This window comes from Rhinolophus hipposideros (genome assembly GCF_964194185.1).
Source record: "Rhinolophus hipposideros genome assembly, chromosome: 17".
NCBI lineage: Eukaryota > Metazoa > Chordata > Mammalia > Chiroptera > Rhinolophidae > Rhinolophus > Rhinolophus hipposideros.
In genome coordinates this window covers 58,406,355-58,434,339 of record NC_138063.1, presented here as the reverse complement: position 1 = coordinate 58,434,339, position 27,985 = coordinate 58,406,355, and the positions used below count along the sequence as shown (strand labels likewise).

At 43.9% G+C, this 27,985-nt stretch overlaps 1 protein-coding gene across 3 annotated transcripts in view; it reads right to left on the bottom strand.

Annotated features, from left to right (window-relative positions):
• Positions 1-21,274, bottom strand: part of EEFSEC (eukaryotic elongation factor, selenocysteine-tRNA specific) — a 329,667-nt gene extending 308,393 nt beyond the window's left edge. For 2 of the 3 annotated variants that reach the window (XM_081079076.1, XM_081079075.1), the window contains exon 1: positions 20,894-21,274. In XM_081079076.1, coding sequence (XP_080935202.1) covers positions 20,894-21,209 — 316 coding nt within the window. In that variant the 5' untranslated portion in view covers positions 21,210-21,274. The remainder of the gene's footprint in view (positions 1-20,893) is intronic. The other variant, XM_081079077.1, reaches the window with a different exon arrangement.
• Between the last annotated feature and the right edge of the window lie 6,711 nt (positions 21,275-27,985).

Here is a 27,985-nt window from a genome sequence, read left to right as displayed (position 1 = left end):
AAGCATTTTTTTGAGAACCAGATGGCCTATCCATTTATGTAAGGAATATCTACCCCTTTTTTATAGTTGTGATTTCTCCATTCATATTCTAAATGTGCCACATCACCTGTTTGCTACTTTTCATTCATTTCTTTGCAAATCAATTTTCCTATTTATAAAAACAAACTTGAGCTTGCTCCTCTAAGACAAATTCAACAAAAATGAGCATTCTTTCTATTTTTTTTTAAATTCACAGCCAATTTCCCACTAATTTTAAGCAACCTGTACTACAGCAAAACGCAAAACAAAAGAATGTGGGAGGTTCTTCAAAGTTTGATATAATAAGATTTGGCTCAGTATGGAATTATTTACAAGACCAAAACAGTTTTCTGGCTTAACTAGAGATGCAGTGTCCAGAAGTTTCAGAGTAGCACGAATCTGGGGAAAACTGAAAACTCAGCAAGACCTTTTAAATCCCCTGTAAAGACCGAAAATTTTGTTTGTTTAAAAACTGAAAATATTTATATCTGATATTTGAAAAGATGCATGCCCAAAAAAATAAACAGTAAATTTGAGGGGAAAATCTGTTTCCCAAATTTAAATGAGGGCACCCCCAACACATCTTTAGAAAAACTAAAGGTTTTTCAATTTTTCCCCAGGCGTATACATAGGCCTCACTCAGGCTCTGAAAATAATAATCTATTAAGGGCTTTTTCTGTTTTAGTTATACGAAAAGAGTTTTCCAAAACTCTGTCATATAAACGCATTTATAAACCTCTCCACAACACTGAATCAATGCTCCAGTGTACTCATTTATACTTCAGAAAAAAACGATAGCATTTCAGGGAAGCCCACATTTAAAGCTGGCAAAGTAAAGTCACAAGAGACTGGGAGCCTTTATTATCAGGAGGAAAAGTAAATGGTAATGACAATAACCATGTTTATGAAAAGCTTATTATGTACCAGATATATTTCTTCTAATCCTTGAAATGGTTCTTTCTTATTTTGCAGACCCAGAAGAGGAGACCCAAAGAAGCTAAGTATCCTACCAAGATCAGACAGCTAACAACTATTGAAGTCAGGGATCAAATTCAGTTTCTCAGACTCTAAACCTCAGTCATTTAAAATTATAGCACATTTGTATTTATGCTGTTTTGTGGGTGTTTTTTTCTTTAATACAGATGTACAAATTATTTAAAGAAAAGTTAAGGTTTCCTTCCATCAGATATTTTGGGTACATCTGCATTCAGCAGAGATTGGCACCCATCAGCTTCCAAACACAAAACAAGCCTGCAGACTGATCTCTCCTGGTAGACAAAACATACTGCTTTCTAATAAACCATCCACATTTCTCTTCTGGTTTCCATCCCACCTTTTCCCCTCATGGGCCTTCCTCCTTCCAACTCCAATTGTACTCACAATTTTACAGCCAAATCAACACAATTAAGTACTTATAATCTGATTACTCAAGTATGTTAATTTAGTTTCTCCCCAACTACATAACCACCATCTAAAAGCAGAGGCGAAAATCATATAGTACATATGGTATCAGACACATCTATCTAGCCTACCTTCCCAATCAAAACTAAGTGAGACTTCTGACAAATGACAAAGTGTTTTAAACATTAAAACATTGAAACATATTTAGTTATTACAATAGCTAACACCATTCATTGAGTACTTTAAAGGTTGCAGGCGCTGAGATAAGCACTATACATAGTACATCTCATTGGATTCTCACAGAAAACCTGCAAGGCGATCGTCCCCACGTTGAAATGAGAAAACTGAGCTTCAGAGCAGTGCATCATCACAAGCTAAGCACCAGGCTGAGGTTTAAGCCCAAGCGAGCATGCTGAGTCCAGTCCTTTCCACTACTCCTTATAAATTAAGTACAGCCACAGGTGTTACAAGCCACTGTTAGGGAAAGAAGGATAAATTGCAAATCCAGGCCCTTAGATCACCAGAATAACTGGGTGCCTAATCAGGGGTCTCACAATGGAACCCATGTTCTCCTGCTTTCTGAAAGAGAAGCCCAGTGAGCTTCTCCCAGCACTGAGTTTCCCAAAAGCAGAGACCCTATCTTTTTCATTTGGGCTTTTCAAAGCCTGCACTGTGTTGGGCTGGCAGAGGTCACTTTGCTGGTACTCATTAAATGGTGAGGTGATGTTAAATTTTCTCAGCCCTCCCAGAGAACTTCCTCCAGCATCTCCCAGTCTCCACCTGGCCTGAGACCCCAGTCAAGCTTTACCTAGAAGTCAGTCCAGGTTTCCATCCACACCCATCTTTCTCCAAACCTTGCTCATGCCAATGTCACCCTGTTCCCACTCCACTGCCCTGGCTGCACTGCACGACAATGGAACTCCTGCGTGTCACAGCCCTTCTTCAGGCTCTCCTTACAAGCCCCAAAATTAGCTTTGGGGCCAGCATCTGACACCTCCCTGTGAAAGCAACAGGAAACGTGGCAGAAGAGACCAAAGACCAAAAAAGAGGAAATAATTCCTAGCATTAGAGCATCTCCAGAGCATGAGATTTAATCCCAGGCACAAAACCTGAGAATGACTTGGAGAAAAGTGGTGGGGGAGGGTTGTTGCAGTAAAAGTAGGAAAAGGAGGAGCAGGGCTGTAGACGAGGAGGAAAGAACAAAGAGGGGGGAAGAGGAGGGGAAAAATAAGGGGGGGGGGGGAAGAATGCTGATGATGACATTAGACAGGAGAGAGGCCAGCTTTGTCCTGCATTCTGTTGAATAGCCAACTAAAACAATGAATCTGTTTTTTCCCTCCTCTTCTTTGCCTTAAAAATTCAAGAATTTCATTTCTTTCTTTGAAACATAGCTCTTGCATAATTTCAATGTTCTTTCCAGCTGTCTGCAGTGCTGAGGGAAGAGGGTGTTTGACTCTCCCCAATGACCTTCCTGTGCCAAACCTTGCAATGCTGGCCTGCGGGAGACAGTTCCTACAACGAGGGCTGCTTCCATTTACTGGATCTATACCTCGCACCCAGAACCATGCTAACCGTATCACAGTTACTACTGCTAATCCCAACAGCAAACCCCAAAAGTAGATTTGGTTTTTTTTAAACAGGTGAAGAAAAGAAGGAAAAGCAAAATGTCCACAGTCACGCATAAGCAAGAATTAGAGGCAAAATTCCAATTTAAATCTTTCTGACTCCAGAGCCAAGGCCTATTACACTGCAGCTTCTTAACTCGCTGGGAAGTCCTATGAGGCAAAGTCTGAAACCTCCTCTGGATTTCCCAAAGGCAGCCATTAATTAGGCATGACAAGCAAAGTACCAAAGTTTACAGTGTTTGCAAACTTAAAAATTTTTGCTGGCTCCAAAACACAAAAAGAAAACTGCAGAAACTGAAATTACTTAAAGTTAAATTAAATGTCTACTAAGATATGAGCGTGTCATCTAGAAACTTGGGATTCAACACGGATGTAAGCGTGCATAAACTGTATTTTATGTGGGGTATCAGCACATTTTATTCATGTTCATCTGCTTGCTAGGCTATGGGGGTAGGGCCTCAGGTCTAAGAGCAGCCCTCCATTTCTCCTGCTCTTCTCCCCAAAGGGCACTCCCACCAGGCCCATGGCAGACCCCAAGGAAACAGAGAGGTGAGGGCCTCTGAGAGCAGAGGCCAGAGCAAGCATTTCCTACAAGCATCAGGAATAGCTTTCCCAGCGTCTTCAGAGTTCCCTTCCCCAAAAGATGGCGGTACAACTGGGTCCACAATGCCTCCCTCATCTATCTGTGAGAGACTGCAATAAGGCTGGAACAGGAGAGACAGACCGTCCAGTGTCAGGCCAGGCCCTTCGAGCCCCCCTATCATTATACACACGTGATACATACAACCCCTCCCTCCTATTTTCACTTGGGGACACCATTTTCAGCAGCATTTCCTCCATTCCCAGCTCTTCCCCAATATTGGTAAGTACTGATAATTACCTCCAGCAAAACCGAAGAAGCAGTTTGTGTTCTGAAATAAGGATCATAATTCAAAAAGGAAGCTGACACTAATCATTTGGTGTTCATTTGAAAAGACTAGATAGGCTACGCAGGAACATATCAGTAGAGGGACTGATAAGGAGAAGGGAAATAAAAATTATTGTATTTACTGCAGTGCTTCTGGAAGGAAACTCTTTTAAAGGGAGCACTTCAGAATGGTTATTCAATCTGAATTTTACAGATAGCACTGAAAATATTTTCTCACAGAATGCACTTTATCTCCACCATCATATCTCTCTGGTGTGCCGTTCACGTCTTTCATTGCAGGAATTCTCACTCTATTTTGCTCCATTATGAGTTGACGGTGACCCAGAGTATACAAGACATTCAAGAATCTGCTACAAATTACTACCAAGGAATATCTGTCCCATTACCCGCTCACCAACCCTGCCGTAGGGAGTGAAGATGGAGAACGACTCCAAATCTACACACAGAAACAACTTTTAATTCCCCTTACAAACTAGGACCCTTTGAAAAGTGAGGGCTCTGGCATTTTTCAGAAATTATGTTTCTGGCAAAACAAGGCCTGAGCCTCTTTTGGAAGTCTGACACTCAAACACCTTCCTTGCATACCCACACCCTTGTAACCGAAGTCAGGAAAGGCACTTCATGGGGAGCAAATGAGAGGGCCATCCAGGCAGCTGTTCACTTGTCGCCATTAAATTCAAATTGCGTATTAAATGCCACCGATCAATGAAACGCCGTGAGGATGTCACACACATTGTGTGAATAGCTTACACACCACATGCAGTATCTATCTTATAGACACACTCACTCTGGAAGATTTATGTTGTGATTAGAAAAGATTATAAGATATCTGATTTCATATAGGGCTAAGCCTGGGAACCCAGCTTTTCTCCTCGATGGCTATCAAAGGATCCGGCAGCAACTTGGTACCGCCCCACGGAGATTTCATTCTGCCTTGCTGCAGATGCTCAGAGGAGCTGAGCAACAGACACGCTCAGTGAATCAAACACAAGAACTACCACCTGTGTCTGTGTCTCTACAACCCTCCCCCACCGCCCGTATGCGTATAACTGGAAAGGCCAGAGGGACACAAGAATTACTCCCTACTATGTGCCAGAAGCTTTATAGACATTTCCTCTAATATAACTACCCCAAGAAAGATAATCACCCGCATTTGAGGTGCGCAAACAGGCTCAGAGAGGAGAAGAAAAGTGGCATTGTCACTGTAGTGCCAGAAGTGGGTCCAGGTCATTCCTGAGCACAGCTCCTCTACCTCACCATCATCTCCAGCATCTCCTCAGGGTGCTGGACCTGCCCACTGCTATTGGGTGTTAACATTGAGAAGGCACCTGAAATCAGTACTTCCAGGTTGGGGGGACCAAAAAAGATCTAAGACCCCAATTCTGGCACAGGCAGGAATGTAGTGGGACGGCGTTGTACACCAATATGTGTATTTCTGGCATGAAAGGCTCCACAGAAAAACACCACAAAAGAATTGAAAAAAGGCAAATTCTTATACAAAAGCTGACACGCCTATTTCATAAAGTACGTACATTGTGCCTCAGGGAGGCAAGGAGATCGCCTTTTTTTTAATCCTGGAAATTCCTTGCTTTGGTTAATATCATAAACTTGCAAAAAAAAGGAAACAAGAGTGTAAGAAGGGTTGATGACTGAAGCCCACATCTTCAAATGCTTTAAAAGTGAAGTCAGATCATCTTTACACTAATGTGAAAGGGGAGAGTATACATTGACCCCTTGCTTCAAACAAAACCCTTCCCATATGGTTTTTAATCAGAAAGCAGTTGTTCTGCTTTCACAACACTTTTTAACCTCTGCCATTTTAGGTACAGGCTGCAAACCATATTTTCATTAATTAAAAAAATAAACGTTGAAAGAAACAATATTTTTCTTTTTAAGGAAAAAGAGATAGCAAGCAGCTATACTGTGGAGGGGTCAGGCGCTTACTGGTATAGGGGAAGCCCTCGTGGCTGTGGCTTAGTTTATTTTGTCTTGAAAAAGTCCAAGGTCATTCTAACTATGCTAACCTGATCATCTCAATCAGGACCATAAGCAAACACTGCCCTCTTGTGCACCAAACAGTCCCAGAGTCAGCATGGAAATGGTTTCCACCCACTGCCCCATGGACAGCTTGCAATTGTACAGCTGCCTTTCTAGGGCCTGGAGATGTGTCAGGAACAGGATGACACACATCTGTTACCAGGGTGCTCGCTAAATGTCCCCAGATTGCCTTCCAAGACAGATTTTTGAGATAGGAGGAAGAGGGGAAGATTCAGCTGAAGAAATCAAAACAAAAAGAACTGACTCTTATCTTTCCTAGAAAATATTCATTCCTCGAAAAGAAACCTTATTGGTTACCATAGCAAGTTTCTTATTATGTACTTTTAAAAACAACTAATGACTCTACAATAACAAGCACATAGTACCTTTTTATCTAGGAAATATTTGCCAGGAAAAGCGATTCCATTTGATTTTAGAGGGGAAAAAAAGGAAGGGGGAACCTGGGATGCTCTTTCTCATAGAACCCCCCTTAAGCTCAGTTACACGTGCCTCTTCTCCTTTTGGAAGAGCGCTGACCTGGTAAAGTTACCTGCAAACATTCTCTCCTCCAACCTGGGGACAGGGCTCCGTCCCCAAAAGACCAAATTGGCATCTCAAAAAAGTCTTAAAGGATGTAACCTACTGTTCACTTATTGGAAAACTTGAGAAATTAAAGGCAGAAAAACATCCAGTAAAGTCTGAGGCCAGGCCGGCCTGCTTGGCAGGTACCTCCAGGCTACGGCCTCGGCCTCCCTAAGTGAGTCTCCAATTCCAGTTCTGAACTATAAACTATGCAAAGGTTGCACCCACTCTTCCACCCTTCCAGGCGCAATCCAGGCTGAACTAATCTCATGCCAAACTCACTTCTGGGGGAAAAAGAAAAGGCAAATGTTGCCTCTAACGCTTATCTTTAACTCAATGGGAACCCCAGAAGGAAAGGGGGATGGAGAACATATTTAGGGGCGTGTGCTCCCTGGGCTGTGACCAGGAGCCAGAACCATCTCTGATGTCCAATGCTTGGTTTGGTGGTTCACGACTATCCTTAACCCCTGCCTGACTGTGAATCATAAGCAGTCCATGGGCTCATGTTAAATGGCCACACACAGTCACAGAACAGTGAAAACTCTGGTTCACTGTATGCCAGGATTACCTGCCAGATTCTATTTCCACGCCAGCCCTTTCCTCAAGCATGGGAAGGAAGGAAGAGGCGCAGTACTAGACACCTATAGAACTATGGGTGGAAGAAGGCCAACAGATCAGCCATGCTGAGACCACACGCCTCCAGAGGCTCACTGACTTCCTCCCTCTTGCTTTCTGTCCTCGTATCAGAATGAAGACATACAGTTGCTTTATTCTCCAGCAAAAGAGAGTGACATGCACTCCAAATATACATATTTCCCCAAATATGCCAGCCCTGTACCAGGTTTCTTTTGTGGGAACTATGTTTGGTAAAGTCAGCCAGACCGACCCTGGCACTTGCAGAACAGCCTAACCTGTGTCCTGCCTCAAAACTCTCATATGCGCCACTCCCTCCCAACACTCCAGGGGCCTGCTAGGTTCCTCCTTCAGATTTTAACTTAATTTCCTTAAAAAGACCTCCCGGGCCTCCAAACTGATTCCCCACATCCATTCATCGCTCTCTGGGCATCCTGCACTGTCCTTCACAGCACCATCACAATTGTAGTTCAGCACATTTCTGTTCACTCCTGGGACGTCTGCCTCCCACACTACCGGGTGGTAAGGTACATGAAAGCAGGAACCACTGCTGCCTTCTTCACCAATGTAAACCCAACTCCTAGATGCAGTAGGTGCTCCGGATTCATTGACTACACTAATGAAACATCTTTACTTCTACAAATTCTGAACTTAAGGAATAAGGTCACCTAGCCAAATTTTCAGCACACTAAGAACCTGGGGAGAAGAAACAAAAGAAAACCAAGGAACCAGGCCAGGAACTCTTAAGAGCTACAACCTAGTGCAAAGAATAGGTGACAAAACAAACAAGGAGCTGTCTGGAGAGAGATTGGAGGAATCAAAGACCCAAAACACCTGCCCCTAAGCCCACGGGAGCCTGGTGATGTCACACATTTTTGGGTGTCTTTGGGCTTTCCTTTGGAAAAAACACATGAAGAACTAAACGATGAAACTGGCTAGCTGATGGAAGTGAGTCAGAGTCTCAGGGCAGAATGACAGGAGCAGCATCAAATAATCTCTACCCTCTTGCCTCAGGGAGCATGTTTCATATCATGCAAGCATTTTGTAATACCAAGTGAATCCCAAGTTCATGTCTGGCCTCCCAAGTTCCTAAGAACTGGTGCTCCAGGAAGTTTACATTCAGAAGGGACTCCAGGCCCAGAGACAGGAACCTCTTTTTTGTCATATTGTCAAACAAGTCCTAGGCAGAGCTGGGGTCATCCACTGGACAGCATACATGCCCAATCCATCTCTGGAGGGCCTCTTCTCCCTTCACCTTCACAGACTATTTGTAGAATAGTCACTGGCACCAGCCACAGGCTTGCATTATGCTCATTTCCCCGTCCCCAAGCTCTGGGGTAAATTTAAAAGTCCTCGTTCTGTCTCAGAATCAGGTCTGAATTAATACCCTTCCTCAAAAGAACTCCAGTAGCAAAGTGAAAACAGACGCACTAGACAATGCCCTTTGAAAGCCCCAGCAGGGACGGCTGGTGACAATGCAGCCCCTGGCTCTGAAAGAAACCTTTAAGGTTAAAGGTTCACAGAGGCAGAAGAATTACCAAAGAACAAGTTTGTTCAAATTTCCTCCAGCAGATTTAAACAACCAGGGTCAAGCTGAAGATTGCTGGCAAAAACCTATGAGACAATTCAGCCCCTTTGAACTGTGTGGAGAAAGGAAAATATACGGTCTGGGAGGGATCTATGTTATAGCTTTTAAAAATGTTCTTGAAAAGGTCACCCGTTAACTCAAAATCAGCCCGCTGAAGGATGTTTGAAAACTGCTTCTCTAAAACAACAGGGCTGCCGGGCCCTCAGCATGTGCGGTGAACTGTACCGTGGTCGCCGTGTTCCCAGCATTAGAGTGCTGACCCTCTGTGGGCCATGAAATTAACCATGAGTACAGCAGAAATCTGCTCCGAGTTAAACTACTTTGCTACGCAAAGTGGCCTGAAAATGAAATATGAGGATTGAATTTCCATTGAAAGATTAACTTGTCTAAACTAACCTCAAGACAGGCAGCTCCTCCCCTGTGACCTGTGTTTGGCCAGAGGTTTAAAGCACCACAGGAGGGTAGGTAATTGCTGCAGGCAGTGGGAAATGACCTCTGCATTCATTCATTCATTCATTCATTCATTCATTCAGGCACCAAACATTTACTCTGTGCCAGGCCCTGTCCTGGGGCCTTAAAAATGGAGTTGAGTGACGATAAGCCCCACCCTCAAAAGGATCAAGTCCGTTGGAAAACATAATCCAGTAAACAGAAAATGACAACAGATGGGGAGAAATGAGATCCTAGGGTATGCAGAGAATGTTATAGACCCTAAAATGAGGGTCACCTAATCCAGGCTACGGAGGGCCAACAGTGACGCTCCTCCAGAAATTGCATGTAGCCAGAACACACAGTGTGAAAGAACGCAGTCCATCTGTCCAGAGACCTGCAAGTAGTTCAATCAACTCGGAGTCCTGAGAGACAAAGACAGAGAGAGAGACAAGCAATGCGACACAGACCCATCCGGAAGGGCCTTGTCAGCCATACCGAGGAGTTTGGCATTTATGCCAATGGAGAACAAGTGAAGACTTAAACAGGAAAGTAAGAGAATTACATTAGTAATTTAGAAACAGTTCTTGGCTACAGAAGGGAGGGAGTTTTAAGAGGAGGCTGAAATCAGCGACTGTGAAGGAATGTACACATCCAGTCAGGAGCTAATGGAGGCCTGCCCTAAGGCAGCCCCTGTGGTGATGGGGATGCTAGAAGGTTAGTGGATATGCAGGAGGGACAAGACCTAGTAACTGACTCACATGAAAGTGAAGAAGGAGGACATGCTGAGGATCATGTCAAAGGTTGTGCCACGGGAGATATCATCTCACTGGGAAGGTGAGGAAGTGGAGAGGGTAGTCTCACAGATATGGAGTCTGAGGGCCTATGGTGTTCATTGGTGGGGAAACCAGCCCAATAAGGAGGAAACTCAGGTGCAGAACCACCTACTGACATTTACATTTTAAAAAACTTAAAATTTCAGTTCCTCAGTTGTACTAGCCACAGTACAAGTGCTCGATAGCCCCCACAGCTCACGCTACCATGCGGGACTGTGCCACCACAGAACATTCCCATCGCCACAGAAAATTCTGTTGGAAAGTGCTAATCAAGCCCCTGCAGAGACTGTTTTTTTTAAAACACTGTCAGCCCTCTGTTGCCTATACTGAAAGCTGATGTCTGCACTGGCGAACACCAGCTTTCCTTCCCAATCTTTCTGTGGTCTACTTGTCTGTGGGCATCAAACAGCAAGTGCTCAAAAAATGGAATCCTTCTAGGTAAAGCCATTTTCTCTGGAGCATAAGGTCTAGTTCTGAGGACCATCTCTGAATGTGCCCTGGATCATTTTAGAGTATAGGGAACATGGAATTTCACACACACACATAAGCACGGGTCTTTGGTGCTGAAATTCATCTGAAAATGAGGCCAAACAGAGCTATTTTTTAAGTGACACACTGCAACACTCATATAACCGGGAAAGCAGAGCTCTAGTCCCAGTGTCAAATGACCAAGGACAAGTCATTGACCCTCCCAGAGCTTTAAGCAACCCAAATAATTCAATGGTAAAAGATGAAGCCACAAGGCCTGGCAGAGCAGATTTCTGAGGCCAAACAGGTCAATGCTAGCAATTCCAAGCACTAATTTTAAAAGAAAAAAGTCAGGTTTATCTTTAGGTAGCACCTGTGCATACCACCAAATAAATATCCTCAGGAAGTAGGTTAGAGACAAAGGAAATTATTTTAGTCTTCCTGAAGGCTCCAAGACAAGAGAGGCATCATCACAACACAAGAGATATGGAAAGAGGGAAAGTCAACTTCTCTCTCAACAGCAAAACTTGTTTCTTCTCCTGCCAAGAGAGGATCACCACAGTTAACTAAGTCCTTCCCACTCCCTCCCCACCCAACCAAGGCCACTTCAAAGCAGCAGAGCCTAATCACACAGCACAAGAAAATAAAAGACCCAATTAACAAAAAACAGAACTCAATCCAGGGTAGAATGAAAGCAGAAATCTCTATTTGTGACAAACTGACTCGTCTACGAACTGCTCCTCAGGAACCCCAACTCCTAGCAGAGCAGGCATGGCCTGAGATCTGAGTGGATCCCCTGGGTTAGACCCCTGCTCCAGCCACTGGCCTCTGCAATCCCATTTCCATGTGCTATACAATACAGCAGGGAAACCCCACCCTCAGGGCCTGGCTGGCAGAGTGCAGTGGGATGACCAAGGGTTTAGCATAGTGTCCAGCAGACAGTAGCTGTCCCCAAAATGTCCATTCCCCCTAGTTCCTTCCAAGAAGCAGATGGCTCTTCAGCCTCTGCTTAGCCTCCCACATCCACATCCCAGAGCCATACTTTCCATCCTGATGATGCCCTTCTGCCAGTGATGTCACTCTCCCTCACCTTCTCTCTCTCCCTGTCCCTCTTCAAGCAGATCTGAAAGGTGCAGTTGGAATGGGGAGAGATGCCCAAACCCCAGACCACTTGTTACATGCCCTCTCCTCAGACTCTTCAAAAGCCACCAGATCTCCCAGCTCAAAACTCACCCAACCTCCTCCCCCCACACACAAGATGCTCTCCAAGTTCCTGAGCTCTAGGCCCCACCTGCCTCTGCAGCTCAGCCTGCTCTCTCCTCTTTTCACACTCCAGACCTTCCTTCCTCTCTCTGTGTCTTTGTCTACTCCAAGTTCTCTAGCTGGAAAGCCTCCCATATTCTCCACTGGCAAAATCTCAACCATCCTTCAAAGTGTTGACAAGATAGCCCTTCCTCCTGACTCCCCATGACCTTGATGCCCCAGCCTTACCTCCTCCCACTTCCCCCGCACTTGAAAGTGGCAGCTCCTACTGCTCCTCTTCTTTGGCCAGATACGCTCTCACACTGCTGACCACTCAGGCTGTGTGCCCTGAGTCTGCTCTGCCTTTTCCTCTTTCTCTGCCAGGAAACCTTCCAGGCCTATCCCAGAATCCCCTCTTGTGGGCAGAGGCATACGCATCTTATGCTTCTCTTTCTAAAGCCCTTATAATTCTGCATCTTATCTTAACTGGCTGTTGGCGCTGCCCCCGCTGTCCCCCAACCTCAGGATTGGGAGCTCCTTGAAGACAGCCATGTCTACACCTGCCCTCACATCCGGAACAAGCACACAAGATGTTTGCAGAAATCTCTGAATAAATAGTGAATACAAGCCCAAATGTCTCCAGGGCCCAGGCACTGTAACCGAAAGAGGCACTCTGCAGAGCACATACTACTTCCACTCAGCCCCAGGCCAGTGCCGCCACACTGAAACATGTCTCCATGGACATAAGAGTTTCGTTGTGTTTCCACACAAGCCAGGAATCTGGGTTGTTTTATGAGCTCTCCTGATTTTTTAATGCTGGCAATGAATTTTTTAAACTGCTACATGGGCCATCAAAACATATCTGCAGACCAGACCCTGGACAAGACTCTAATGTGGAATGAGACCCTACTAAGGCATGAACAGCCAGGATGACCCATCTCCCGCCAGGCACTAAGGACAGAAATGGGAAGATTCAGGAAGAGGACAGGAGGGACCCTAACAGGCCTTCCAGAAACAAGCAAATGGCACTTGCTACACACCTACCACAGCACAGATAATGTGTTAGGCACATTTAATCCCCTCAATATACATTCATTTATTTAGTTCAACTCAACTCAATTATTTGTTTAATTGAAATATTATTGAGTGAAGATAACCCACAGAAGGGGAGAAAATATTTGCAAATCATGTATTAAATAAGGCACTGGCATCCAAAATATGTAAAGAACTCTTACAACTCATTAATAAAAAGCCAAATAATCCAATTAAAACATGGGCAAAAGATCTGAACAGATAGTTCTCCAAAGAATAGGTACAAGTGGCCAAGAAGCATGTGAAAACATGTTCAACATTATTAGCCATCAAGGAAATGCAATGGGATACCATCTCACACCTACCACAATGGCTATAATCCAAAAGATAGACCAATAACAAGTGTTGGTGAGAATGTGGAGAAATTAGAATCCTCATACATTGCTGGTGGGAAAGTAAAATGGTGCAGTAGCTGTGGAAAACAGTCTGGCAGGTTCTCAAAAAGTAGAAATAGAGTTATGCTATAAACCAACAATTCTACTTCTAGGTACATACCCACGACAATAAAAACGTTTGTCCACACAAAGATTTGTATACCAATGTTCATAGCAGGATTATTCATAATAGCCAAAAAGTAGAAACAATCCAAATGTCCTTCAACTGAGGAATGGATTAAATAACAAGCAAGTAGTCTATCCATATAATGGAATACTATTCAGCTATGAAAAGGAATGAAGTACAGCAAGGGGTGGGAAATGGGGAGTTAACTGTTTAATGGGTATAATTTCAGTTTTGTAAGATGAAAGAGTTCTGGAGATGGATGGCACTGAACTGTAAACTTAAAAATGGTTCAGACAGTACATTTTTTGTAATATGTACTTTACCACAATTAAAAATAAACAGATTTTCAAAGAAGGAATGAAGTATAATTCATGTTACAACATGGATGAACCTTGAAAGCATTACAGTAAGTGAAAGAAGCCAGACACAAAAGGCCACATAGTATGTGATTCCATTTATATGAAATGTCCACAAAAGGCAAATCTAGAGATATTCGGTAGGTTAGTGGTTGCCTAGTCCTGAAGGAAGAGGAGAATGGAGAGTGACTGCTAATGGGTATGGGGTTTCTTTTTATAGTGATGAAAATATTCTCAACTTAGACTGTACAATGGCTACACAGCTCTGTGAATATTCTGAAAACCACTGAAGTGGACACTTGAAATAGGTGAGTGTATGGTATGTGAATTATATGTCAATAAAAATATTTAAGGACATTATTGAATATCTCCTATGTGCCAGGCCCACGTGAAATGATTCAGATGTCCCTGTGCCTGCGATACCTCACTGTGAGGCTAATGGGAACAAGAGGTAGAAGTCAGCCAGCAGCAAAGCACTGGAGGCATGAGGTGCAACTGCAGCCCAGCCCCGTGGACTCATTCCCGCTCCCCGCCCCACCCTAAGGCCACTTCAGAAATGTCAGGCTCCAGCACGCCAGGACTGTGGCTCCAGGTTACCCAGAGTACCCAGGGCTGTGGGTACCATCATTTCCAGCACACGCTTGAAGGCCAACAGTCAAAGAGAACAGACAGGGCATCTCATCTGCAGCCTGGCCGAGGCTCCAACCAACAAAGAATGACAGAACAGAGCGGGGAAGATGTCCCAGGGCTTAACTTATAGGTTGTTTCCTGGGAGACCCGCCCAAATCTTATTTCAACCTGGATGGGGTGACTTTGAAGGAAAAAAACAAGAAACATGCTGAGAGAAAACAAAGAGGACATTAAGTGAAAAGTTTAAAAACAATTAATTTTAAATGATTACAGCTTTCCCAAAAGCTGTGGCTATGATTTCCTTCTGACTTTGATTATAACCTTCCAGCAAAATATTTGACTCAAGAAGGCAAAGTCTTTGCATTATTTTCTATTCCTAGCATGACTACAAAAATATTCTTTGATTTAACATTTGATATGTTTTGTTCTCAAGGGCAAGCCCCATGAGAAGAAAAATGTACCCCAACAGAATGAAATATGACTACCTGCTTCCATTTTTCTTTCCTGTTGGTTCCTGCTCAAATATTCTGCATTAATTTAAAGTCAAGGCTGCATCTCTGATGTTGTGCTACCCCCACACTGTCACCCAAACCAAAGCAAAGTCACCCGCTGTCCAACTCCAGAAAATGCTGCAGACACAACTCAACTGGAGAGTCTCCTAGAGACAGCTCAAAGCGCTCCAACTTAGAAGATCAGGTGGGGTCAGAGAGTGATAAGGTAGCAGGCAAAACAGGAAAACTTGTATTTGAATAAAGACACACTCGGCATTGAGTGAGGCCAACTTCCTCCTGGACATACAGAGCCTGTAAGCAAGTTGACACAAGAGACACCGTATAAAACAATCATGGGGATGTGAAGTACAGCATAGGGAATATAGTCAATGTAATAATAGTTACGTAGAGTGCCAGGTGAGTACCAGACTAATCAGGGGGATCACATCATAAATTATATAAATGTCTAACCACTACACTGTACACCTGAAACTAATATAATACTCAATGTCAACGGTGATTGAAAAAAATTTTTAATAAAATAAAATGATCAAAAAGAAAAAAAGACACCAGTATTTGCCTCAGCTTCACCTGACAGTAGAGAAAATTGCAGTACTGTGTGCATCTTTCAACAAAGAAGAGAAAGTAAAAGGCAGCACAAAGGCACAGTAAGCCCTGACAGATTCAAAAGCTAAAGAAGTTAAGGTTATGGAAGCATTTCCACTAATATCAACTCCTTTAAATATGCCTCAATATTTTAGGACAAACATATCTGAATACCACAATGTAACCTAATACATTTCTACACACAGTCATAAAAAGACTAGGGACAAAGAAAACCAAAAGTGTTTTCTTTTGGTTGGTTGGTTGGTTTTTCATTAGAATAACGCCCAAATTCCAGGACCCAGTTTGTTATCTCTGCTTGTACCGTGCTGCTTTCTAGGCATTATGTGCAATGCCCAAAGGTTAATGTAAAAAAATCTGGTTAAAAACACACACTTGTTCACACACATGAAAATGCCGTTTCACAGATCCAAAGGGAGCATCTCAGAGAGACTGCAGAAAGATTACACACACACTCCTTGATGAAACAGGACAAAAGGACAAGCGCTTTCTCTCTCCACATTGGCACCAATAACACAGAAAGCTAGAAAAACAAAGAAGGCAAAGTAGCTCATTTTACAAATAAATGTTCTCTCCCATGCTACAGAGACAAAAATCCCCAGGGCTGTTGACTGTTTTCCCTCCAAAGAGAGTAACCCTAAATCAGACTTACAAGTAACCTGTGGCCAAAACCTGTGGCCAAGGAGGGCCTGAGAGCATCCAAGCCATGCAGGAAGCACCACTTAAATGGTAGCACAGATAACAAGAGATCAGGGTGACAAGTCATGGCAGAAGAGCTGCTGTTCATTAACAACTGGAACAAAAGACCAGGAGACAATACACTGTTAATCCTAGCAGCCACCAGAGGACTATAAATTGCCAAGCCGAGATACCAGCATTTTTCAGTTCTCCTCCTTCCTGCCAGTGTTAGATTGAGGATGGGTCCAAGTCCCTCACCTCCACCCAAGTCTTTAAAACATACATTACTGAATCTTTTTGAAGTTCTAACCCTGAAAGGTTTATACTCTAAAATGGATTAGAGAAAAGTACTGCCCTGAAACACCACTACAGGGGACTGGAGGGGACAGTTACGCTTTATCATTCACATTGAGAATGCCTGAGTATGGGCTGTGTGGTCAGATCAATGTGGGTTCAAACTGAACTTTGACACTTATGAATGTGTTTCTTGACCTCTGAGCCTCTGCTTTTTCATCTGTAAAATGGGAATGCTATCTCTTACCTCACAGGATTTTTGTGAGGGTTAAACAGAAAAAACAAACAAAAAAACCACAGCATATGGACAGCACTAAATAAATGCTAAGTACTGTTGTCACTATTAACCCCACAGCACCACTTAGGAGTTTTATCTAAGGTCTAGTGGGTCAAGGAGATAAAACCCAATTTTTTCCAAGTTAAGAAAGGATTCCTTTTGTCCATGAAAGTATTAAGGAGAAATAGCTTTAAGACATATTAAACTTCAGAGATATAATCATCGAACTCAGACAATAGTTCTAATTTCCTTCTCCTGGGGATAATGTATTCAGCAAAGGGCCTAAATCATTCACAGTAGGCTGGGAACTCTCACAAGAGCCCAATCTTCCAGCAATCCCAGCTATAGGTGTGGTGCGTACTATCAGTAGGAACCCCTGCCCAGCGATCTTGCATCTTTCTAAAGCTCAGGCCTGATGATATCACAAACCTGCTTTAAAAGCCTCCCAGGGCTCTTAGGAGAAATCTACACTAAGGGCCTAATCGAAGTCCAACACTTACCACTCTATAGGATCTGGTCCACCAACCCTTCTACCTTCACCTTCAGCACACCTCTCTACACACTAGCTGATTTCAAGCCCTGCCTAAATGCTGGCAGTTATCTCTAATTCTAAAGATAAGACAACAACAGATTTAAGCCTCAGAGCCTTGCCCAGGTATTTTCTCTACTACTAGGAAAGCTCTTCTTCCCCTATCATATCCCACACCGTACCCTCCAGCTAAGTAAATAATTCCTGCTTTTGTCCTATATGCAAAGAGCTCTAATTTGTCACTCTGCACATGATGCCCTCTCCCAGCCCTGCTGTCAGCACCCAGAGGGAGGGGAAAGAATCGACATGCATTATGTATCGACTACAGGCTCATGCTGATTATTTTCTGTCCACTAATACACAGAGAAGGTTCTCTGCTCACTATAACCAGCTAGCCCAGGAGCTGGTACACAACTTCATTCATTCAGAACTTACGAAGTGCCTACTACACACCAGGCTCTGGGCCAGAGCCTGGCCCAAGCACTGAGAATACGCTGGTGAACAGGACAGACATGGTTCCTGCTCTGCTATCATTGAGGACAGAGACAACTGACAAGCAAACACATAAAGAGTACCAGATAGTGAAAAGGGCTATAAGGAAGTAAAACAGGAACACAAGAAAGTATGAGGGGGATAGAGCTGGGGATACTTTAGATAGGTAGGTCAGAGGCCTCTCTGAGGAGGTGACATTCAAACTGAGACTTAAATGATGAGAAGCCAGATATACCAAACAGAGGGAACAAAGAACAGGTGCAAAGACTGGTCCATTCGGTAAGCAGAAACAGGGCTAGTGGAGCTGAAGGTCAGAAACAAGAAATGAGGCTCCAAGACAGGCAGAGGTCAGACCATAAAAAGGGTCTCTCTTCCTGAAGGCCATAAAGAAGCTGAATTTTACTCTAAGCACAATGAGAAGCCATTGGAAAGTCTTAAAGTTGAGGGTTGACATGATCTGATGAACATCTATAAAAGGAGCAAGCTGCCTCGTGTGGGGGGAATGAATTAAAGAGAGGAGGAGTGAGAGTGTTCAGGAGAAGAACAGCTGCCATAAGCCAGGATTTGGCCTGTGGAGCCATTTCAAGAAGGCAAAGATGTCCATGGGTTTATGGGTCACGAGGATAACTAAAGGTGTTGACCAGATCCAGGTGAAGGGCAGCAGAGTGAGCTTCCAACACACCAGCCCAGGGTATTTTACTTTCCGAGCTTCAGTTTCCTCATCTGAAAAATCAGCTGACACTCCCACCACATTCCCACCAATCATGATTGTTGCATAGAATCAAACTCTTAGCCATGGGCCTGGGCCAGAGCAGGAACTCAAATGTGAGCACCCTTCCCTCAAAAGAAAACAAAAATCTTCTTTTCTAATTTCCCTGAAAAGAAAAAATCTTTTTTGGGGGAAATCCGACCTATTTAAGGAAGAATAGTAGCAGCCACGGTCTCACTATTCCAATGTGTTCAGGTCACATTTTTATGCCTGTAAGAAGACAAGGAAAGTCTCCTCATTCACGTGACAGAAAAGCAGAAAGAGCCACAATGTACGCACAAGAAGAAAAAAATTATTTTCATCTACAATTTTAGTCTAGACCAAGGACTTGCCAAATTCTTGGGGGAACTGGTTATATAGAATCAAGCTATTGCCTGAAACCTTTCTGTCCGGCGAAGAGCTTCTCTATAGATGTATGTTAGAAGGGAGCAGGGGCAGTATAAAATGGCCTGGGGAAGTGTGGGAAAGGGCTCTCTAGCTTTGCAATGAAGCAGATCTGGACTGTGCCACTTACTAGCGGCCCCCCTAAGTCCCAATTTCCTCAACTGGTAACCACCAGTAGGATTTGCCCAGGGAAATAGCAAACATGTCAGACAAGCAATGCCAATAAAGAGCTGCATAGTTACTAGTATCTGCCAGGGTGTGGAAGGTCCAGAATTAGGTTCAAAGATCACAGTTAGTAAGGGAGAAAGCCAGGCCTCAAGCCTAGTTCTGATTCCAAAAGTATGTCCTTCACCACTTGCCTACACTATTTACTAAAAAAGACTAAGAATCTGCCTTGTCATTTGTTTTTTTTAAAACTTCTCTCTTCTACCTCCAACCTAGACTGGCTCAGAGTACATGCCTTAAAATGCATTTGGATTTGATCAAACAGAATTCAGTTATGAGGGGAAACAGGTAGAGAAGATCATGTGCCCTTCAATACTCATTTGATGACTGAAATATGGCTTGAGTAGAGGACTTTAGGCAGTGTGACCATGGGCAGGTCCCTTCTCTTTGAGCCTTCATTTCTACTGTAAAACAGGGAAATTATTTCAGACTGTCTGCAACATGAAACAGTTAAGAGGTAACAAATATGAAAGTACTTAACACACTCATCACTATAGCTGGGACTTGGCATGCCCAGTGACCAATTAGGCTATCTGCCACCAGGCCAATAAAATCATCTGCCCAATATATATTCCCATATGTGCTTATAGGCAGAGACAGCACTGGAAGAAAACATAAGGAAATAGAAAACAAGGAAGGTAACCAGGTACTTGGGTCAGCAGTGAAGAGAGTTCTTTTAGCTACAGGCCCTACTGTGCCACATGCTTGTATTATGGTATCGCTTTTCTCTAAAAACAAAGTAAGTTTTAAAGCCCTGTCCTTTAAAGTAAGTTTAAAGCCATAGACTTAAGTATAGTAAAATGGGCCTGGAAAAGTAATCCACAAAGGATAACAGTGGATGCCTCTGGAGAAATAGGAAGGGAATTAGGGAAGTTTTGCCTGATTTGTAATGTTCTATTGCTTCACAAATAGAGCATATTCGTATACTACCTCTATAATTAAAAAATTAATTAAATAGTACATCTGAAGAAAGCATTTGGCAGTACCCATGACTAAACACACACATGCCCTTTGCCCCAGCCAGCTCAGTGCTAGCTTATCCTGAAGATATGCTACTAGGACACTCACCAAAGACTTCTGTTCTAGAAAACTCCCCGAAGCATCATTAGCAAAAACTAGAAACAACATAAATGTCCAACATTAAGAATTAGTTAGGAAAATGTTGATACCTGTGTACAATGCAATTTTATGAGACCTTTAAAAAGAATGACGTGTAGCTTTATATGTACAGATATGAAGCCTTCAGTGTTGAGTAAAATAGTGTATATGATGTTATCCTTTTGTTAAGAAAAAAAGAATAAAAAATGAGGAGGGGGTACAGATATACGCAGATATGCTAGCCTTTACATGAGTTTTCCTGAAATGATACAAAAGGAACAGTGGTTGATGATTCTGGGAATGGGAATCAGGTGACTAAAGGACAGGTGAGTGCAAACTTCTTTTTATGACACTTTTTACGTATACCCTTTTTGTAGTCTTTCGTGTTTCTCAACTTGTTCGTGTATTACAAACACATCTTGATAAAACCAATCTTTCTTTTTAAGGAAAGCACCCTCCTGCCCGGTTGTGCTGAGTGGGAAAGCTTCCAAGCCAAGTGGCCGCGCGTTCCAGTCCCACGGCCTCCGCGCACGTGGGCCTCGGGCGAGTCACGGCCGCCTGCCGGGCCCGCTGCCCCCCAGAGAAGTGGGGTCTCCCCTCCGGGCGGCGGACCCGGCCGCCCCGCCCAGCTTCCCGAGCCCGGCTCCCGCCCCAGCCTACGCTCACCGCCAATAATCGTCCGGATGAGGGAGGCGTGCCCGGGGCAGTCGACCAGCGTGAACTGGAGCTGCGGCGCGCCGGGCTCAGGCCCCGCGCCGGGCGCCAGGCGGGGCGCGGGCAGCGCAGACCGCAGGCGCGCGGGCAGCGGCACGGAGAAGCACGAGAAGCCCAGGTCAAGCGTGATGCCGCGCTCGCGGCTCTGCGGCTGCTTGTCGAAAGCGGCCGTGGAGGCCGTGGTGCTCAGCGCCCGCGCCAGGGCGGTCTTGCCGCTGTCGATGTGACCCAGCACGCCCACGTTCACGTTCACCCGCTGCCCCGCCATGCTGCAGCCGCCGCCGCCACCTCCGCCACCCGCCAGTGTCGCCCCTCCCGCGGCCGCCGCCGCGGCAGTCCGGCCCGTTAAGCTTCCCCCCCGCCAGCCACGCGCCCCGCACGCCCGTTCCGGCCCCGAAGTTTCCGACCTCCGGGCAACTGCGGGCACCGCCGGCTACGGCGCAGGAGAAGGGTGCCTCAGGGACGGGGCTCGACCCAGGTCACCGACTACAAAGCTACTCTCTCACTTGGCTCCTCTCGTCTAAAGCCTGGAGGAGCCCGAGACGGGGGGATCCGTCCATCCATCCCAACAAACTCTTATTAGTGCCTCCTGGGTACCAGACACTGATCAAGGCTCTGGGATACAGTGCCCTCTTGACATTATATTGTATTGCGGTGAGGGTGGGGTCACACAACAGACAAGTGAACTAATGACGGAACCAGATGGGTTCAGAGAGTAAGAAGCACTTTAGGGAAATAAAAGCGGGAATTAAAAAGGACTAGATCGCCAGGGGAAGGGAGAAAAGCTACCTTATAATGGATGGTCAGGAAAGGCCTCTCAGACTACCTGTTTGTAGAGAATGAGGCAGCCATGGGAAATCTCGGAAAGTGTTACCGTGTTTCCCCGAAAATAAGACCTAGCCAGACAAGCAGCTTTAATGCGTCTTTTGGAGCAAAAATTAATCTTATAGTAAAATAAGACCGGTCTTTATACTATAATATAATATAATACCGGGTCTTACATTAATATTTGCTCTAAAAGACACATTAGAGATGATGGTCTGGCTAGATCTTATTTTGGGGGGAACATGGTAGAAAATGGGCGAGATGATGTTATCTCTGACTTGGGAATTCTCACCCTAAGAGTCAATAGCCTGGCCTTAGGAGGGGCTGCAAAGCTCCAAATTGTATGTAAAAGTTTGTGTTTTATATGCAGGTGCTGAAGAGAGTTCATAACTCTGATTAGATTCTCAAAGTATCTAAAACCACTAAAAAGATTGTCAACCACAAGAGTCAAGGGTCACAAATGTAAGTGTCTGCACTGGCAAGGCTATTATCTCAAAGGAGAGAAATTAGCATCATTTAAAATGTCAGGGGATAGTAGAGACTGTGTAGAAATGGAGAGCACATGCCCTGTATAAAGGGGGAAGCCACTGCTAAGTTTCAGCCAATTGATACCAGGCAGGACTGGTAGCCCAATTGCTCGATCTTACCATTTTTTAGGAGAAGAAAGTATTTTCTATATGAAATCTGACTTTTACATGTGGCAACTAATTTAGCTTTTAATTTAAACGCTGTGGTGGCTAAGTACAAATTTTGTTCAGTTTTGCCTGGCAGCCAATTTGCCCTGTGTGATGAGCCAGGCAATATTCTGATGTATTCAAGCCTGCAGTAAGTGCTCCCTTATGCTTCGTGTGGTCCAAGACCTGCACTAGGAAAAGGGTCTCAGAAATGAGCAGACACAATCCAGTCTGTCCTGAAGCACAGAGAGGAGGAGAGCATATGCTGAGATAGCTATAAGCCATGAGCTGCCACCTTGACAAGTGGCTTGCACAGTATAGGGTGAAGACTTAGGACAAGGGTTTGGAGAAGGGCCAGATGTGACACTTTTGTTAGTCAGGCACAGGGCAATCACTGATGAAAAAGATACTGCTAGGTACATATACACACAATACCCATACTAACAACAGTCTTATCTCGCGGGTATTCCCATCTTATAGAAGAGGAAACTGTCTTAGAGAGGTTCATTAAATCAATATAATAATTGAATAGCTATATGCCAGGTACCGCAGTATAGATTGGGAACCTAATATCAAAAAGCCAGATGTATAGTCTCTGCTTTCCTTGTTTAGAGGGATAAACATCATCACAGTGTAAATGTAATGATGAGGAAAGAAGAGAATGATAAAGAGAGCCACCCATAGGAAGGACCTAGCCCAGACTTGGGGATGCAAGGGTGACAAAGGAGATTTCTCAGACAAGCAACCTATAAGTAGAGTCCTGAGTAAGAGAAGAACAGGATCTGGTTAGTATTCACCAAGCCATTTTCCTTTTTCACCTAGGAACTCAACTAGACTACATTTCTCAGATTCCCTTTAGTTAGCCAAGGCCATTGACTGAATTCTGGCCTGTGGTATCTGGGCAGAAATGATATAGGCCACTTCCAGGCCTCCCTTGGGCACTCCTCCATACTATTTCCCCATCTGCTGGCTCAGTGGAGAGTACTCCAAAAACCAGAGAAAGGCAGAGTCTCAAAATGGAGGGAGTCTGGTTCCCATAAGGTTGTGTGAAACAGAAACTCTCCCATGCCCACCCAGCCAACCTGCATAGATATGTGGTGGAGATACAAATAAATATATTTGCTGTGTGAAGTCACTGAAACTTGGAGCTGTAGGTTTTAGCAGTTAACCTGTACTGACTTACACCTAAGAGCTTACCAGTGGTGGGGCTGGGATTTTAACCCAGGTCTTCCTGTCTTCAAATCTAATACCCCTCCCACCAGTGGCTCCCACACTGGTCCTACTCCACCAGTAGCCTGGGGTATGAGCCCCCCAGTGATTACAAAGCTGTCTCTACAAGTGTCAATGAGATGGAAGCTCTGGGATTATTTAAAATTCAGCCAGATTCAGACTAAACCCTTGCGGTCAGCTGTGCAGCAAGAGATTGGACAGGACTAGAAGATGTTCGGGCTTCCATGCTATGGGCAGCCTACTCCCAGCCATGTGTCTCTATTTCCCCATCCTCCAAATAGAAAATGATTTAAAAAAAATGTGTCTTCCATTTAAAAAAACCCAGTGATAAAAGCAGCAGACCTCCGTTGAGGGAGGCTTAGTGAAGAGGTAAATAAGAGCTTTGGAGGCACTGTGTACCTTTGAAGAACATTTCCCACTGACTGGACTTTGTGATGATTTGGATGTGTAATGAGGGAGAAGGGGGAGTCTGGGATGATCCCCCAGTTTCTAGATTTAGGCATTCACTCCTTCATTCACTCAGTCTGCTAACCAATATTCATTGAGTACCTGCTCTGTGCCAGGTATGATTCTTGCCAGGGTCCAACAGTGAATGAGACAAAATAATGATGAAGTGATTTAGAAGAAATAAATTGAGGCAAGTGTTTGAGAGTGACTGGTGGAGGGAAGGACATTCATCAAGGAAGAGGCATTTGAACTGACAAAGACACAATGAGAAGGGTCAGCCTGGCACAGAACTGAGGTAAACTGAGGAAAGAATGTGCAGGGAAGAGAGAATGGTGGGTGGTCCCCAGGGAGCAACAAGTGGGGCCTGTGGCAGGGTGGTGAGACGGGGAAGAGAAACTACACGCTAACCTTACTCTGAAAAATGTCTAAGTATGATTTTAGTCTGAACATATGGCTTTCTAGATCATCAAAGGCAGAAGCACTGAAGGACCTGTCAGAAGCTGTGATATTGTAATTTATAATAAGAAATATATATATATACACACACCATTTTTCCCTGAAAATAAGACCGGGTCTTATACCGCATTTCCCCCAAAACAAGACCAGGTCTTATATTAATTTTTGCTCCAAAAGATGCATTAGGGCGTATTTTCAGGGGATGTCTTATTTTTTCATGTACAACAATCTACATTTATTCAAATACAGTCATGTCATCTTCTTCTAGAACATGGTCATTACGTACTAAATGTGTCTGTCTGGCTGACGATCTTAACTGGGGTTTATTTTCAGGGTAGGTCTTATTTTCAAGGAAACACAGAAGTCTTCATTCCTGTTTCTGAGACAGAGTTCCAAAAACCCTTTGAATTTTCTGTGAGTAAAGCTATAAAGGTGTCTTCTGTCATATTAACGAGGTGACTTTTGGAAACTACCTCAGAATGGGGGCTGGTTGCCAGGAAAACCAACTTGTGATTAAAGTGTTGGACTTCCCAGTCCCATCCTCCAGTCTTCCAGGGAATACTGAGGTGAGAGGCTGGAGGTTGAATCAGTGGCCAGTGATTTAATCAATCGTGCCCTCCATAAAAACTCCAAAAGGATGAAGTTCGGAGAGCTTCCGGGTTGGTGAACACATGGGGATTAGGGGGAAGATGGTATACTCAGAGAGAACATGGAAGCTCAGAGCCCTTTACCCATACCTTCCCCTATGCATCTCTTTCATCTGGCTGTTCCTGAGTTGTATCCTTTTTTAATAAACCTGTAATCTAATAAGTAAAAGTTTTCTCTGAGTTCTGTGAGCAGCTCTAACAAATTAATGGAACCTGAGGAGGAGGTCATGGGAACCTCCAGTCTATAGCTAGCTCAAAAAACAGGTGACAACCTGGACTTGTGATTGGCATCTGAAGTGGTAGGGAGCAGTCTTGTGAGACTGAGCCCTTAACCTGTGGGATCTGATGCTATCTTCAGGTAGACAGTGTCAGAATTGAGTTGAATCACTGGATACCCAGCTTGTATTGAAGAATTTCTTGGTGGGGTTATAAACCTCATATACTGGTACTGGTGTCAGAGTCATAATGGGCAACGTCAGGAGACTTTCCCAGAAAAAAAGGACTGCAGCAATGCTGCGAGTTTTGTTTGATGTTTGGGACCCAATCCTCAAGAAGGTTACTCTGAAAACATTTCAGCCACCAGCCCTTTGTCCTGTTGGGCCCCAGAGATTGTGGTCTTCATGAAAAGGCATATTCTAGTATTTTTTTACTATATTGTTTACAGTAGCAAAATATTATAAACAACTTAAGTGTCCTTTAAAAAGAGACTTTATGGTAAATTTGAAATTATATCAAAATAAGTTACCAAGAAACAATAATTTGAAAGAATGGGAGTGTGTGGTAGTCTACATAAAACAAAATTGGCCATGAGATGATCATTGTTGAAGTTGAGTGGTATGTCTGGGGGTTTGTTATATTATTCTGTGTACTTTTTATATATGATTGAAATTTTTCATAATAAAACATTTTAAATAGAAAGAGATAAAGATTATTGTATGTATTCCATATAGTGGAATATTATGCAGCCCTTAAAAAACAAAGAGGTTTTTGTCTACTACCTGGGAACAATCTCTAAGATATATTGGTAATTGGAAAAAAGTAAGGTGCACACCAGTATGGGTAGCATGTTTACACTTATGAAAAAGTCAGTCTCCCAATATCTACATCTTGAACAATGTAGAATGCACAGAGAAACATAACAGTGGGTGCAAGGCACCAGGGCTCAGCCCTCTTACTTCCTCTCTCTCCATTCATTCTCTGGTGATCTCTCCTGTCTCATGGCTTTAAGAGTTCAAATGTATATCTCTACCCAGACCTCTCCTAACTGCAGTCTCACATATACAACTTGAATGTCTAATAAACATCTGAAACTTGATGTCCTCACTCCACTTGCAGCCCCCATTGCAGTTAATGAGGACTGCATCCTACCAGGGGCTCGGGCAGTAAACCTGGCTCAGTCCATGAGTCCTCTCTTCCTTTTATATTCCACATCCAATTCATCAACGAATCCTGTCAGTTTTACCCTAAGAGTGCATGTATATATAGAGAGAGTGGTGTATATATACAGTGCTGTATATATATATACACCACATCTCACTGCCTGCACTGTTAGCACATGGTCCAAACCATCATCTCTTACGTGGATGACTGCAATAGTAAAATTCACTCTTTCTGCTATATAGTTCTACGAGCTTTGGCAAATGCACAGTCATGTAATCACCACTACAATCAAGATAGAAAGCAGTTCCACAACCCTGCAAGAAACCCCTCTGTGATCAAACACTCCCATACCATTAAACTCTGGAAGGCACTGATCTATGTTCTCTATCCCTACATGCTTTGCCTGCCCCAGAATGTTATATAAATGGAAGCATACAATAGGTAGCCTTTTGAGTCCGCTTCTTTCACTTAGCATAATGCGTTTGAGATTCAGCGTTGTTGTTGCATGTAACCACAGTACATGTTTCTTTCATCACTGTGTAGTATTCCATTGTATGCACAGAACATCATTGGTTTATGCATTCACCCATGAAGGACACTGGGTTGTTTCCAGTTTTCCGCCATTGTGAACAAAGCTGCTCTGAACACTGACATATTGGTTTCTGTGTGAACGTAAGTTTTCATTTCACTTGGGTCAATACCCAGGAATGGGATTGCTGGATCATAGGATAATTGTATTTCAACTTTATAAGAAACTGCTGAACTGTTTTCCAGAGTGGCTGTACCATTGTCCAGCCCCCGCCCCCAGCAATGTACAACAGTCGTTTTGTTTCAATTTTAGCTTTTCTAATAGGTATGTAGGGTAGCTCACTGTGATTTTGATTTACCACAGTCATTTCTCTGGCAGGTCTCTCTACATAGGCTCTTGCTCTCCTACAGCATTATTCTCCATATAGAAACCAGAGTGGTGTTTTTTGCACGTACATTAGACCATGTCACTCTTCTCAGCACCCTCCGCTGTCTCCCCATCTCACTCGGAGTAAGAGCCAAAGTCCTCACAGTGGTCACAGGGATCACAGGGCCCTGTAGCTCTCAACCACCACATTATCTTTCCGGACCCATTCTCCTACTTTCTCCTGACTCCAGCCCCACTGGCTTCCTTGCTGTTACTCAAACTCATCAAGCATGGACCAGCACAGCTTGGAACATTCACCATCTTCTTTACCTGCTATAGTTTTTCCTTTTGTAACAAAGCAGGCTTTAACTTACTTTATCATTTATTCCCTTATTATGTTCATTATTTACTATCTCCCCTCCAGGTATTGAAACTTGGGATACTGCAATACCCTAAGTGCACTGTTGGTGTACTGTCTTACACAGTGTCT